The 14,533-nt window shown below is 41.3% G+C and overlaps 2 protein-coding genes across 5 annotated transcripts in view; one reads left to right on the plus strand and one right to left on the minus strand.

Moving 5' to 3' along the window:
• The window catches only part of LOC147140261 (coiled-coil domain-containing protein 172-like), a 59,407-nt gene that overhangs the window by 33,447 nt on the left and 11,427 nt on the right, over nucleotides 1-14,533 (minus strand). Inside the window, exon 10 of one of the 4 annotated variants that reach the window (XM_086044930.1) lies at nucleotides 3,012-3,318. The exons of the other annotated variants lie outside the window; for them this stretch is intronic. Coding sequence (XP_085901056.1) covers nucleotides 3,160-3,318 — 159 coding nt within the window. The 3' untranslated portion in view covers nucleotides 3,012-3,159. Of the gene's footprint in view, nucleotides 1-3,011; nucleotides 3,319-14,533 lie in introns of those variants that run through there. 4 annotated transcript variants of the gene reach the window in all.
• Nucleotides 12,294-14,497, plus strand: LOC147140262 (uncharacterized). Its single transcript, XM_086045152.1, has 7 exons — nucleotides 12,294-12,454; nucleotides 13,048-13,108; nucleotides 13,180-13,262; nucleotides 13,421-13,529; nucleotides 13,827-13,939; nucleotides 14,016-14,130; nucleotides 14,290-14,497. The coding sequence occupies exons 1-7, from the start codon at nucleotides 12,407-12,409 to the stop codon at nucleotides 14,466-14,468; spliced, it is 708 nt and encodes a 235-aa protein (XP_085901278.1). The 5' UTR covers nucleotides 12,294-12,406; the 3' UTR covers nucleotides 14,469-14,497.

The following is a 14,533-nucleotide window of genomic DNA, read 5'->3' on the forward strand; positions in this document are numbered from 1 at the left end:
GCCATAAATAACTACAATTTAGCCACAATAACACAATACAAGACAAAACCAAAAAATACATTAGGTGCTGAAAATGTCGCTTTATGAAAACTACATTTTGACACATTAGACACTATATTTAAAACAATACTGTCGTTTTGCATCAAAACTACTACATTTGGACCTTTTAGAAACAATATTTGAGCCAAAGGAGGATTAGAGAGGGAAAGGTTGAAAATAAAAAGCAGTCTACAATGCAGTTATCATTGCACGCACGTCCCAGCTAAGGCGAGGCTGACACTTTTCCCTTGACAGCAATTTGGTGTCGTGCAGAAAAAAAATTATTTGGGCCAGGAAAACATTAGTTTGCCCCAAAACACTAAATATTTCTACAGGAAAATGATATGTTGGACCAGGAAAATGTTACTTTCCCACAGAAATACAATATGGTGCCACTGGGTGACATTAGGTTAGAAAAGTGTTAGGTTTGCATCATAACCATATTTATTCAGGAAAAGGCTGCTAGGGGCCACAAAAAAACATTATAGTTTGCTTTAAGAGGCATTTGTTGCATCAAAGTCATTCAACTCATTCACTGCCAGACATTTTCAGATCCTCTTTGACCCTAACATTTGAAAATATTTGAAAAAAATATAAATCCGTCCCTGGGATTGAATGGCTGGACTGTGTAAAGACAAATACATTTGTATTTGGCAGTGAATGAGTTTTGACATTTTGATTGTTTATTTTGCCATTAAAAAATATTTAAAAAAACAAACTTTTTTGACAAATATGAAGCGATGCAGCAGAAAATGCCTGAACTGGACAATGTCGGCATAGACTTCGCCACATACTGAGCACAACACATCTACTTCTGCGCTGCAACAGAAAAACTGCAACCCTGTACCAGGTTTTGCGGCTACGCATACTGTACTGTATTCGTTTTCATTGAACCACGGCATGGCGTGACTTTTAATGATAAAATGACTTTATTGTAATATGTCCCAAATAAAATGTATGGCATTTCCTGATTAAAAAGAAATAACAGAAATGCCTCTTAGTGCCATGAGAGTTGCTTTTTTTGCTTCTTTTACAAATCTAGCTAAAGTATATTTGCTCAGAAAAAGACTGAAAGTGTTATGTTTTGCCTGAATTTTTACATAAAGGCTTATTCAGGAAAACATGTTATTGGGCTACTTTATTTTCCCCAAAGAAATACTTTTGGGCAAAAAGGATAAAAAAAAGAAGTCCGCCGCCACCAAATGGAGCTCATCCAGTTATCATCGGCCCCGTGACCCGGCTAAGGCGCCGCTGCCACTTTTCCCCGACAGCAATTCGGTGACGCGCTGACCCGAGATGCATCCTGGCCGATGGGATTTATCCTGCAACTTTTCACTTGGACTCCTCACCCGCCTCCCTCTCGCCCATCCGCCTCTGCCTCCTCCCGGTCAATGTCAGCTAATGAACGGCGTCTTTATGAAGGCGTCAGCTGCTTTCCCTCCGTGGCGCAAAGCGCTCTAATTGGAAGTAATGCTTATTGGCCACACCACTGATTTATTGAGCCGGAGATTAGTGCACTGTATCAGCAAGGGCGGGATATGGGAGGGAGGCGGAGAGGGAGGGAGGGAGGCCAAGACGGAGGGAGGGAGGGAGGGCTAGTCACAGCAGGTGGGCGCGACAACAAGATGGTGGAAGGCGAGCGAGTGTGCGTGCAGGTGTGTTTGATGTGAGAGGAAAGGGGCGATACGGGAGAGATTTGGAGCGCTCGCTGAGTCTCCGGCGGATTGTGCTTTGATTTTTGCCTCAGTTGATATGTGACAAAACACAATGTGCATCCACTGCGGTGGTGGAGAGCCTGCTTGGCAACATCTGCTAACCAAACCAAATTACAGTATGGGGGATAAAAATATGGTCGCTTTTTGTACCTTACAACTTTGCAAACCGCCAAAATGTATTTCAAGTGCCTGTAAAGTCCAAATAAATGTTGTCTACAGTATATTTGACAAACCACAGAGGAGAGTGTTGTTCAAAACACTGACAAATATGGAAGATTCCGATAATCGCCAAGTAGATAAAATGAGGAGGGATGTTCGATGCCACTTTTTCCAGACCGATATCAGTAATAGTCTTCAATCTCGAGTTGTCACCGATAACCAAGTACCGATACCACTAGTACTTGTGATCATTTCAGTGAGCACAATGACCGATAACTATAAACAAAGATCTTTCTTCCTTTTTGACGCACATCATGACTTAATTGCCAAAATGTCAAACCACCACAGTGGCAATTAATGGCAAGTAGCACTTTTTTACCTGAAGTATCAGTGGCTGGTATCAGCAGCCTTCACAAGAACACGACACATTGAAAAAATGCCGGTGTCAAATCTCGCTCATCCCTAAAAACAAAATTCTTCCAAATTATGAAAAATCAAACTTTTTTTTTCTGTTATCATGAGAAAAAAGATTTTGCAAGAATAAAGTTGCAATGTGAGGGGGAAAAAAATTCAAGAGGGGACCAAACTCTTGAATGAAAAAAAATGAAATGAACTGGAGTATTACTTATTACAAAATCTGAATATTCTGAGAAAAAAAGTTGTAGGAAAAACATGTGACACAAGAATACATTGCAATACTGTAAGAAAAGGTTGGAATGTCATGAGAGTAAAGTTAAAATATGAAAAAAAAAAGTTAGCATTCGAGAATAAAGTTGTTATAAGAGAAAATATGAATTTCAAGAGGTGGGAACATAGGAGAAAAAATATTTCATGCAGAAAAAAATATATAACATTACAAGAACAAAATCTGAATATTCTGAAGATTTTTTTAATCATTTAATCATTCCATTAGTTTACATACATTTTCTCTCATTTAAAAAAAATCTAATACGACCAAAAATACATCTTGGTCTAGATGACTAGACAAAAATGTTGTATTTGGCCAAGAACAACAAAGTAAAGAAGGAAATTGCCAAAGTTGGTGATCTTATCTCCACGCAGGAGACAAAGATAAGGTGAAGGAAATCAGACGTGCTGGCGGCTAACATCAAATTGAATGAGGACCCAAAAAAAAAAAGAACAAGAAAAAGTGAGCTGCTAGATGGCCAGGGCTGGCTGGCGCTTTCATTAAGGAGGCTAATGGCGTAGACGGGCCACGAGCTGCTATTAGCCACGGGGAGAGCGATTAAGAAGCCGAGCTGGAGACAGCCCTGATGAAGAGCAGATTACAAACGCCGCTGAAAGGAAAACGAGTCGGCGAGTCCAATCCGAGCGGATGATTCCCACGTTGGGACCGACCAAGGAAAGCTGAGGGCTGGCCTGATTGGCTTTCTTTCACTTTTTGCTGAGAAAAAAAACAAAAAAAACCTTGATATCGGCTAGTTATCAACATGTGGTATGCTTACAAATAAGCTTGAGTAAAGGTCCACACACTCTCAGGATGCAGAAAAATGTTCCAAATAATTATGCACAGCGAGACATGTTATAGGTTGTTATGAGGTGAAAAATGTGCAGCATTTGTGGAATTTGCGGCATTTGGAGGTTGTATTTGCTGAAATCCAAATCCATTTCAATCCAAAACACCTGAACAGGTCAAGTTCCATTTGAACACAGGACCTCTTAGTTGCTAACAGCTTGGCAAGTCTCGCGGCGATTGAACTTGAGCGTTTTTGGACAGCCTCTGCTTGAATTTGGAACGCGGTGTATACAGTACAGTCTTTCCTTATTTAGTTTGGCAATTAAGGCCAACATATTAGAACTGATCAAAGTCATCCCTAATATTCCAATTTCGGAGCTAGCATCAGAAAATATTTGAAGAACTATTCATTTTGTGGAGAACATTTCGATACCCTTATTTTTTATGGAAAGGTAAATATGAAGAACAACAGAAAAAACACAAACTGCAACCCCAAATAAAAATACAAAATAAACTAAAATAAGTGCACTGACACGAATGCAGGCAACTAAGTCAGATGAGGGCTTCTGATATTTCAAAAGGTTTGAATTTTCTTTTCCTTTTTTACTACACATGATTCTGTTCCTTTTTGTAACAAGTACAAAGTAAAAAAAAAAAATAAAAAAAGAACAACATCATGTTGAGCTGGTAATTTTTTTGTCTTCTGCGGTAGAATCAGGAAATGTTTGCAGAGGTTTACATGTTTTATATTAGGAACAGCTCAAAGTCACGCCGGTTGACATCTGAGCATTCATTTGGAGCGACAGTGTCTTATAGAGTCCATATGGAGCCGGAAGACATCCCATGGTGTGTTTATGAAGTCCAGGCCGGATGTGGTTGTGTTTGCACAGAGAGTTGATTTAGCGACGTGGAAATGCTCCAGTTGTCGTCAGTGTGTGGTTTCAACGAGCCCCGCGGCCGCCCAATGTTTGTTTGGCCATCTGCTCGTCTGTTCGTCTGTTTGTCTGTCCGTCCGTCTGCAACTAACTACCGCAATGTGTAACAGTTTCTTGCTGATCAACGCAATTAGCGACTACACTCTCTTCCCTTTCGTTTTTATATCGTTCAAAGGACGTGACTTGGCAGCGAGGACGCTCCCTCCTGACGCGCTCCATCCAGCCTGAGACATTCAATCCAAACTGGCTCACTGCTCGGGTAAAAAAACAAACAAACAAACGAACGAACAAACCAAAAAAAAACACTTTGGAGGAATAAAAACGTGCCTTCTCATGCTAAACAAACGTGGTTGTGCAAAGTGAACGTGTCAAATCTTCAAAGTGTCATGGTGCACAACCCCTGATTTGTCTCAACGCGTCAGTGTTCAAAGTCATCAAAGAAGATATTAGGCATTTTTGGGAACAATTTTAAGAGTTCCCACGTGTCTCACTAACAAATGTCTGTGACATTTTTTTCCCCAAAATAAATACCTCAAACATCAAGGATTGTTGGCGGAATATATATATATATATATATATATATATATATATATATATATATATATATATAAAATCACACAAGCTTAGTACAGTACTCTTCTATTTGTATTGAATCCTTTCTGCATCGTAAACAATACATTTCCACCGTTAATTTAAAATAAATGCGAGTGCGTAGCTGGGGGCTGTGTGCGCTACTCTGCAATAAAGAGTATTTATTAATTGGCTCGTCAAACACAAGCCGTCTGGAACAAGATTGCTTATCATAAAATAATTCACGCTTGTTTTGACATATCACAGGCTAATCCGTCACCCTTGAATTTGGGATATTGTTCACTAACTAACATTTCTTTTTTTTTTTTAAACTGCACTTGAAAAACGTGGTATAGTATCGTGCTTGACAATGAGGTACCATAGTACTTCTTTAGTACTGGTATATGGTGCAATGTTACGTGGGCTGAAATATGCTTTGCCTTTCTCTTGCTAATGCTACTGTGACTTCATAACTAAACAAATGTACTATTATTCTTTAATGAGGTGACCACATCACTGTAGCCCATTGCATGGCTTTAATCAAATGTAGGCATCATTGTCTAGTTTCATTTTACCACTCAGGCCGTCGTCTATTTTTATCATAGTGTCCGGGTTAGCATTAGCATGCGAGTCACGTGCATAAAATGGAGAGCTGCCGCGTCGTGCACGCGTGCTTGCGTTTAACTCACCCAAAAAAACAAAACAAAAAAGTCAAGAAAAAGCGAAAAGGTGCTCTTGTGAGAGCTGACGCCTCGGTGAACACATCACAGCATCACTTTGAAATGTCAGCGTTGTCTTTGGATTACGTCCCCGCCTGAACAAACACACACACGTACACTCGACGTCCTTATTAGCACATTTTTTGCCCTCGCTCAGCTCAGTAGAAGGAAGGAAAAGTTCACGAACAAGACAACTTCCTCCGCCTCACTGCTCACTCCTGTCACGAAGGCATGAGGAAATGGAGCATGCGACGCTCACGCGCACGCTGCGGCTTCAACTCGGCACACTCGAGTAACGCGCTCGACTCTCTTAACTCCTCCATGGCCACAAGTGTTGATGAACAAAAGACCTTTCATTCATTAAATGGCAGCTTGGAGTATGCAATACGACTTCAATATACTAATAAAAGTGCAAATACACAGCGAGCATGTAGACCGAAGATTCGCACTGGCGTGGCCCCTTCAGAGTGCCTCGTTGTTGTGGCGACGACTCAGTGGGTATACTCCTGCCTGTGGAGGCTTTAAGCAGATATATTTTCGCAGCTCAAGCATGTCAGGATGCGTGGGCACCTGATGGTAGACAAAGTGGTATTTGATTGACAGTTGAGTGAGGGTGTGGTTTTATTGCATTCCGCGGACACGCCCACAGTGTTTGAGAGTGGAGAAAACGACTTGATTTGACCCCATTTTGAAGCCTCTTTTTTTTTTTTAGTCACTCAAATCTGCCAGAGTTGTTGACAACAATCTTCTCTGTCGTGTGTAAAATTGTTAAGACGTGTTTATTTTTGCCTTTACAGAGACATTGAGGATAAAGGAAGGCCTCCTTTTGCAAAATCAAGCTGAAGATGTTGCGAGGCTCCGCAGAGACATGCGTGTGACGTTTGCATTGCAGCAAACCAATAAAATCATTTACATATAGAGGAATCAAGGCGCATTTGAATTCCCCATCATCACATTTATGTGCAATGCGTTTGATGCAATAATGGGAAATCCTCCGCTATAAGCCGGTAGAGTCGAAAAGCACCGCAAACTCCTCATAAAATCAACACACTCACTGCAGGCTGAAGATTATAAAGGAGGATTTATCAGCCGCCTGAGTGTTAGATTAGAAAAAAAAAAAAAAAGAAAGACTTTAATAACCCCTAGTGAAATTATTCTTCCAGGGCTGACTCACATATCCCAAAAGGGCTATCTAACAAATATGGGCTTATTAAAATAAATCAAATACATAAAAAGTTGCAAATGGCTAACTGAGAGGTAGGGCCGGGTGATCAATCAATTTTATTTATTTTATTTTATTTTTTTTTCTCCAATCAATTGTTTTCTAGCCTCTTTCCGTTCTTTTGTAATCAGCAGTGGAACACGGGTTGGTTTCACAAAAACTAGCGCTTTCTGACCAAGAAATGTAGAAAATAACCTTGGACAACGTGGCTTGGACAGAATTTTGCAATCCGAGGGAACAATTGAGACGGCTAAATTAGCGGAGCATTAGTTGTTGTGAAACCAATGTCATCCTCAGAGTCGAGCCTAAGTGTCTCAATTTGTTTACTACCAGCTGTTAGAGAGCATTGTGACTTTTCAAGACCCACCTAATATTTGGTATACAAGCACCAAATATCCCAAAAGAGAGAGTCAATTCTCGATTTTTCCATTCTTTAGTAATCGGTAGTAGAGCGTGTTGATTTCACCAATGACACCAGTTTCTGACCACCAAACGGAGAAAGCAAGCTTTGTCAAGCAGAACAGTGACTTTCACGCTAATATTGCTTTTGTGACACCTGAAACTCCACTATAAAACAACAAAAACTGGCTTGATGAAGGGCTTTTGATGGCAAAATAATCACTTCTTTATAGATATGCAACTCAGCAAAACACTGACTCACCACATGGCTTGAGTTGAACGTCAGTCACTTTTTTACATGCAGCTCGGCAGTGAATTTTCTCACAAGCGCAACACACAATCGTGACAACCTACCGTGACCCATACTCTGTTTTTGTACATTCTGTTTGTCACATGCCTAAACGTGTCTGATTTTGAACGTGCCGGGATTTCTCTCTCTCGTAATCACAATGGCAAGCTGAGATTCACCGCCTCATCTTTATCTTCTGCTCAAAAGCTGTGCTGATCTCACATTCAAAGTGATCTATTGGGATCTGCTAGTCATGACATTCCATGCCTACCAGGGCAAAAAATAGTAGTCAGTGGCAGTAAAACAGCAATGGCAGCGAATAACTTTTGACTGATTGATTTATTGACCATAAAAAGTCATAACAGAGACCTTTACAATAATAAAATATTAATCATTGAAAAAAAAAAGGGGAAAAAAAGAAATAGCTGTCTAATGTTGAAAAGAGGCAGGAAGAAGTCAGTACTTATTTGGTGTTACCCTTTGTTCCCGACACATTTGGCCTCATCTCACGTTAATACTCAAGTAGGTTATTCATATACAGTAGTGTATCCCAAACGAACGAAAACAAAAAAAAAAACAAAAAAAAAAGAAATTCTCTCTATCCTCTCCATGGAGTTACGTTCATACAGTTTCTCGTCCCTTAATGACGCACAGTGAGGCCTGACACTTGTTATTCCAGGTGTGCTTGGAGTGTGATGCGGCATAGGAACACAAACATGTTATGCAAATTGAATTTAAAAAAAAAAAAAAAAAAAGCTGATGAATTGAGCTGGGAAGTGGCTCCACTACGTCAACTTTACGAGCCTCTGTAGCTTTAGTCAGGTCGTATTCATTTACGCCGGCATAAAAGCAGGAAATTAAAGCCGTACGTCACGTAGGGGGTGTTCTCGGCTACGGAAATGTGGGTAAAGGCAAACGGCAGAAGGCATTAGGCGCGGGCTTTTCATGCGGCTGCACGGGTGGCATAATTTAGACGTCTTCTTTCAAACGTGAGCTAGGCAAATGTTTCATGGAGAGGAGTGCAGTGAAAAGCTTTTAGTGCGCATTAGCCGCATCAACCCCATCTGCATCGGCCAACAGGTCGCCACTTGTCTGCTTTTTTGTTGTTGTTGTTGTTGTTGTGTTGTTAATTCATTCACGCCTCCGCTGAGGCAAATTGGTATTTTGTTGCTTTTCTCTTTTTGCCGGATTACACTGGTCAATGGCAAATTTGAATCCGCGATGGCTTCATGTGTCCCTAAACGCTGACTGCAAAAATGCGGTTCCTTTTTTTCCCCGAGCACATCAGGTTTTTGAGATATTTTCATGTTTCGTTTTTAAGATTGACCTATAAAAGCTTGTGCAATATGGATTTTACCATGTATTGCTGTTAAAAGCTCAGATATTTCAGAAAAAATGTTATATATAATTACAAAAATTCTGTCAAAATTTGATGACCAGTGTTGTTTTTGTGTTAATCAAGGGCAAAGGGCGACAACAACTCTTTACAACAGTGGCCCACAAGCTTTTTTCCATAACAGACCATTTAGCACGAGTGCATGCTATTCATGGACGAGCAAGCATAATGCCGACGGGGGGCTTCAAGGTGGGGAAGTGTGCGATGGCGTGTCAAAAAATATGTCTGGAATGCAAATAGTGAAAATCCACGAACAGTATAATTGGCGGTCATAATAAATACATTAGTGAAAATAAACTCAATAAATTCTTGAAAAAAAACAAAACACTGTTAAAGCACCAATAAGCATTTTCCATGAAAAATCTGAGTTGGCTCCGCCCGCCCCACAAACCCAATCAGCGAATGGGTAGCTCTACGGGCGTCCAAACATGACTATGCATTACGTAGGTTTTCTTATTTTCATATCTCTTTTTATTTTTGTATTTATTTCAACTAACGTACATGTTTATTGGTTTTTGGGTGTAAATGTTTGGTCATCCCTGCTTTAGTGAAGAGAATGCACGATATGTATGAATAAAGACTGCAGTAACAATGAAAGAACTGCGCAGTAGCTCGACAGCAGGAAGTCACGTACGCTGAGGAGGCTTGCAGGGAAAAAGTCTATGAGGACAGGTGGCAAACAAGGGAATGCCAAGCCATTTGCATCTAGTAAATATTTGATCAATTAATAGCTTGCGCCATCTGCTGTGAAGACGACGTGCTCGTAATTCACCGCACACTCATCTGGATTATTTAGTCCTAGTCATTAATGTTGCACACCAACTATTTTCGGATGACTCGTTTTTTTTTTCCTTTCCTGAATGGAAACAATCCATTCAGGGCGCAATCTGTCACTGGCCTAGCACAGGTCGGGTGGTGGCATCATTTTATATATACATATGAACATTTAAATAATCAATTACATATTAGATTTTACTGTCATATTAAATACAAGAGACGTGATGAAATAAAGAACACTGAATGTATAAGTATTTGTTTTAATAATATGTTTTATTATTTACAATGAAGCAGTTTAACTATTAATCAAAAAATGAATTCAAACTGGATGTATCTCTTATCTCACCTTAAAAGCATGCCAAAGATATAGAATGTTATTCAGACAGCTGGGAAAGTGTGACAGCAAAATGCGTAATATGCCTCATTTTAAAATACAAACTGGCTCTTAACTGCTGGTTTGTGAGGCCCGACGTCATCGCACCTCCGTGCGTCCTCGTTAATTAAACAACGTAAAGCACTAAAGTTCGGCGGTCCTGCTTCCCGCCACGCTGAAGCTGTTTGATGGCTCACAGCGGGAGATGGAGCCATGTTGTGAATTAAAAGCGTGCCTAAACACATTCCCGCGTTTGTTTTCAAAAAAAGCTCTGAGCAGGGCTGTAAAATGTGTTTACGACACAGACAAACGCACAAAAGTCATTAAAACAAGCTAATTGGTGTTATTAGCTGTTCATAAATTTGGCCCGCAGGCTCGCTAGCTTGCATCGGGTAGCCTGGCGTCCTCCGCATTTCCTATGAGGCTTCCAACGCGGTGGAGCTAAGCTCACATTTGCACTGCTACTTTGACTTCAGAATTGGAATTTGTTCCATGGCCAAGCTCGTAAGTCAATTTTCTCACACTCACAGTGGAACTGCCACTATTCACGGGGGACTCTCGCCCCGAATAGCAAAAATACACAAATAATTGATGCCTATGGTAACTGCAGACATTTTTTTACCCAAAAAATAATGTTGACATAAGGGCCAATAAGCTTTTTCCACAAAAAAATGAGGGTTGACTCCCCCCAAAAAACAAACCAAAAAGTTTAAAAAAAAAAAAAAGATTAAAAACAAAAAATCTGCAAAATATTTTTCCACCAATGTTGTGTGTCCACAAACACACACCACACACGGAGCCGTCTCATGTCGCCATGAATGGCTTCTAAACTAACGGCGCCGGCTGTAACTGCCATATCACAGCACACAGCACTTCACTCTGATTTGACGGGATAAAAGTTGCGGAAAAACAAACATGCCAGCACAAAGCGGGAGAGCTGAAAAGCAAAGGCAAAGAGTTCAATGGCGGTGCAGAGGAAACGATGACAAGTCTCCGGGGCAGCTGGAATCAAACGCAAAGAGACAATTGTGCGCGTTAACGAGCTCAATCATTTCTGCTACAAGACTCAATTATTCATGCGGCTGCTGATTGTCACGCATCCATAATGGATCACATCACCTTCTATTATTCACGCGCTTGCCGGCGCCGTGCTGCGACCGACACTGCTTCACGGCGGAGATGTTTGCTTTCATGCTGACATATGGCTTGAAAGCAGGCTCACTCGGCGCTGTTAGCGGGCCTGTGCTAAAAACGTGGGCTAGCAGCGACAACATTGGCTCAGAGCAGGATGCACATCGCGGAACCTTTTTTCAGGCTGAAAGAAGACCTCGCCAGAGGGCGTATCATTATCGTGACGCCCACGTACAGTGCAGTACAGTTTCTGAACTGCACATCTCCATTAGGGTAAACATCATTAGCTAATAGCCTAACACTGCTAGTTCACGCAAACTGTAATCCTTAAAGGAGAAGTCAACCCAAACATTTCTTTTCAAGGATATGTTCTATGCAGGCCCACTAATTGAAACAAGGCATGCTGATGAATATTGCATCTGTGGAACAAGAATTAATCCATCCGTGGCGGGGCTTGGGGGTGGGGGGGGGGGGGGGGTGAGGGGGGCGACTCATGCCAGAAAGTCCAAGTGTGGACTTGGGCTTTGTTTTAGCCCTGCCCCAAAAAATGCAGGCAACTGAAACTGTTTGATTGCAAAGTTCATTGCTATAGCTCAAGAATTCAGCACTAAATTGTTCTTAGTCTTTGCACATGTTTTCATCACTTATCTTAACATATGAAATGTATTTAAAAACAAATCATCTGCCTTTAAGTTTGACTGGACATCCAGCTTTGCGTAGGCTTTGCCGCTTTAGAATGCCTCGGTGTTGCAGCGTGGAAAAGCCCTGCAACGACACAGTGGGCCATATTCCAGCTACCGTAGGCTTTAAGCGGATTTTGTTTTTTTGTGTGTGTGTGTGTGTGTGTGGCTCAAACAGTTTCATGTTAGCATAAAAAAGCTCCTAGAAAAAAATGTGTACATTTTTCCAGGACCAGTACAATACAAAACAATACAATTCTATTCTATTTATATAGCGCATTTCATAACAGCTAGAGCACTTTACAAACAATAAATAATACATACTTGGCAATGTTTTACTGTGGTGTGTCAAAAGCCATCGTGGAATCAATTTGTGTTTGTGTTTTTCCAAACCTCAACCTGAGTGTTGTTGGGCAGAGTCTTGGGCACCACACCTGTATCCAATTGTCATCAGATGAGTATTTAGGTTCAGCCAAAGGCACAAGAAGGCAACAGATCATTTCTTGTGTCTTATGCTGTTTGTTCATGTACTTGTCAGTAATGTCAGCTGGTAGTCTGACTAGCGTGTTAAATGTAAGTACTACTGTGACTTTCTGTTTTTTGTGTTTCATTCCTTGTGTAGGTTTGATTTTGAATGTAGGCTTTTGTTTGTTCCTTGCTAAATTTGCTGTGGTAGTCCACTCCACACCCTTTGCTAGCTGAGATGAAAATAACAACCCCAAAAGACAGTTTGACTTTGCAACATGAAATTGGATAAATATGCCTGAGATGAAAAAGACAAGACAAAAAAACCCTGAAATGTGACGATTCAGACCCCATGGTCAACTTCAATTTGCGGAATGAAATCTGGCAGTCATTTTTCTTTGAGTAGATTTTTATCGAGAGTAGACCTAACAAAAGTTCCAGAAAGCTCTACAACATTGCAGGTGTACTGTTAGTGCAGTTACTTGCACTGCCTTCTCAGCCTGATTAATGTTCAGGTGTGCTCGGAAGGCAGTTCACAAAAGGTACCACAAATTATTCTCTCCTTTTAAGAACCTTTTGTCATTTCAATCTCTATTGAGTAAGGCACCAACTAGATGTTTTGAAATGGACTATTGGCCAATCCTGTAAACTTTGCTCCCAAAGGCTGAGTCAATAATTTCACTGCCACTGTTTGTTTGTAGCTGTGCTGGACAACAAAGATGACACTGAAAGGAATTTTGGCTTGTCTCTGCTTGCTAGCAGGTAATGTTACCAGAAGGAAGCTGTATGTTTGGGATGAGACAAAAGTTTGCTTATTTTATTATTTTGAGCAGTGCTACCCTGCTCGCATCAAGAGGACGTTCAAACAAAGAACTGCAGCTCTCAACGGCTGGAGGACCTAACGGCTGATCTCCGGGTACTTCGAACGTGTAATATCTGTCAGTTGTTAAGGAAGTTCCAGGAACCTTTTTTGGTTTTTGTAGTTCCTGGGGTTTTCACTGGAACATGTTGTACAGTAGTTAATCAGGCTGATGCAAAAGATGGTCAAAATGTATTTCTGATATTCTCCACCAGGTGGCAGTAGAGTGCAGCATACAGGCCAATTGGACCTCACAGCAGAGAGCGGCCCTGCTGGTCTCCATGAGGAATCTGACTAAGATGCTGCACACACACCAGCTGAGCGGTAAGATCGTTCACACTTCTGAGGTTTGGAATGAAAATCTCGTCCACAGGGTTTTTCTCGCTCACGTACAAAAACAAGTTGACTTCACTTCAACTTCTAAATTGTCCATAGGACAATGAACGAGTTTGTCTTTGTGCCCTGACAGACAAATGGGACTGGTGGCCAGACAATGATTTGATGTAGAAATGTTGTAGGACATGGACGGATACGCTACTCACAATCTATAAAACCTCCCCATGACATTTGTTGCACAAAGTTTGACAAACCTGACTTACTAAAAGTGCCGCTAACATTCAGACTGCCAAGGAGGACTGCCCGTGAAATGCCCGCAGCCCGAAGTTCCCAAAAACGGAGGCTTGTTATGCGCTACTGTGGCTGACAGGCGCTTCTGCAAGCCGCTGTGCAACCATGTAAGCGTCACACATAAGCAGGAGGACTACTGAGTGACGCTGACAAACCAAACGAGGTTGTGCTCACCTCCCCCAGGGTTACGACTTTGCCTTCCTGAGAAAAGGCAGAGTGTTTGAAGAGTGCGGCCCGGCGACGACTTACACGTGGAGCAGTCAGTACGTTGGAGGAAACAAGCTAGCGGTTTGCAATGGTGAGTGTGACAATGAAGCAACCTTATTTTGGGGCAGAGTCACTGTTTACATACTGCATGTGGTTATGTCACGTTCCAATTTTGAAAATTATGCTAATGACCAAACAACAATACTGACACATCTTCCTATGTCCATTGTCACATCTCTGCTACCTGTAGAAGCAACTCTTCAAGTGGCCGGGACAGAGAAGGCTTACTTTGCCAAAGATGAGGACTGCCTGACCCACAAGGGGAGCAATCAAACAAAGAGTGACGTCATTCAAGATTTTGAGGAGGAGCTCAAGAATCATGACGATGTCGACGGAGACATAAAGTCACTCTGCCTGTTGTGTGGATGAGCATTAAAACCTTCAGTAAATTTCACAAAGTATACAGTGCTTCATTTTTGCAAATTTTAGTTACC

Source organism: Filicampus tigris, chromosome 11 (genome assembly GCF_054856515.1).
Source record: "Filicampus tigris isolate MCC_2025a chromosome 11, RoL_Ftig_1.0, whole genome shotgun sequence".
NCBI classification, from domain to species: Eukaryota; Metazoa; Chordata; class Actinopteri; order Syngnathiformes; family Syngnathidae; genus Filicampus; species Filicampus tigris.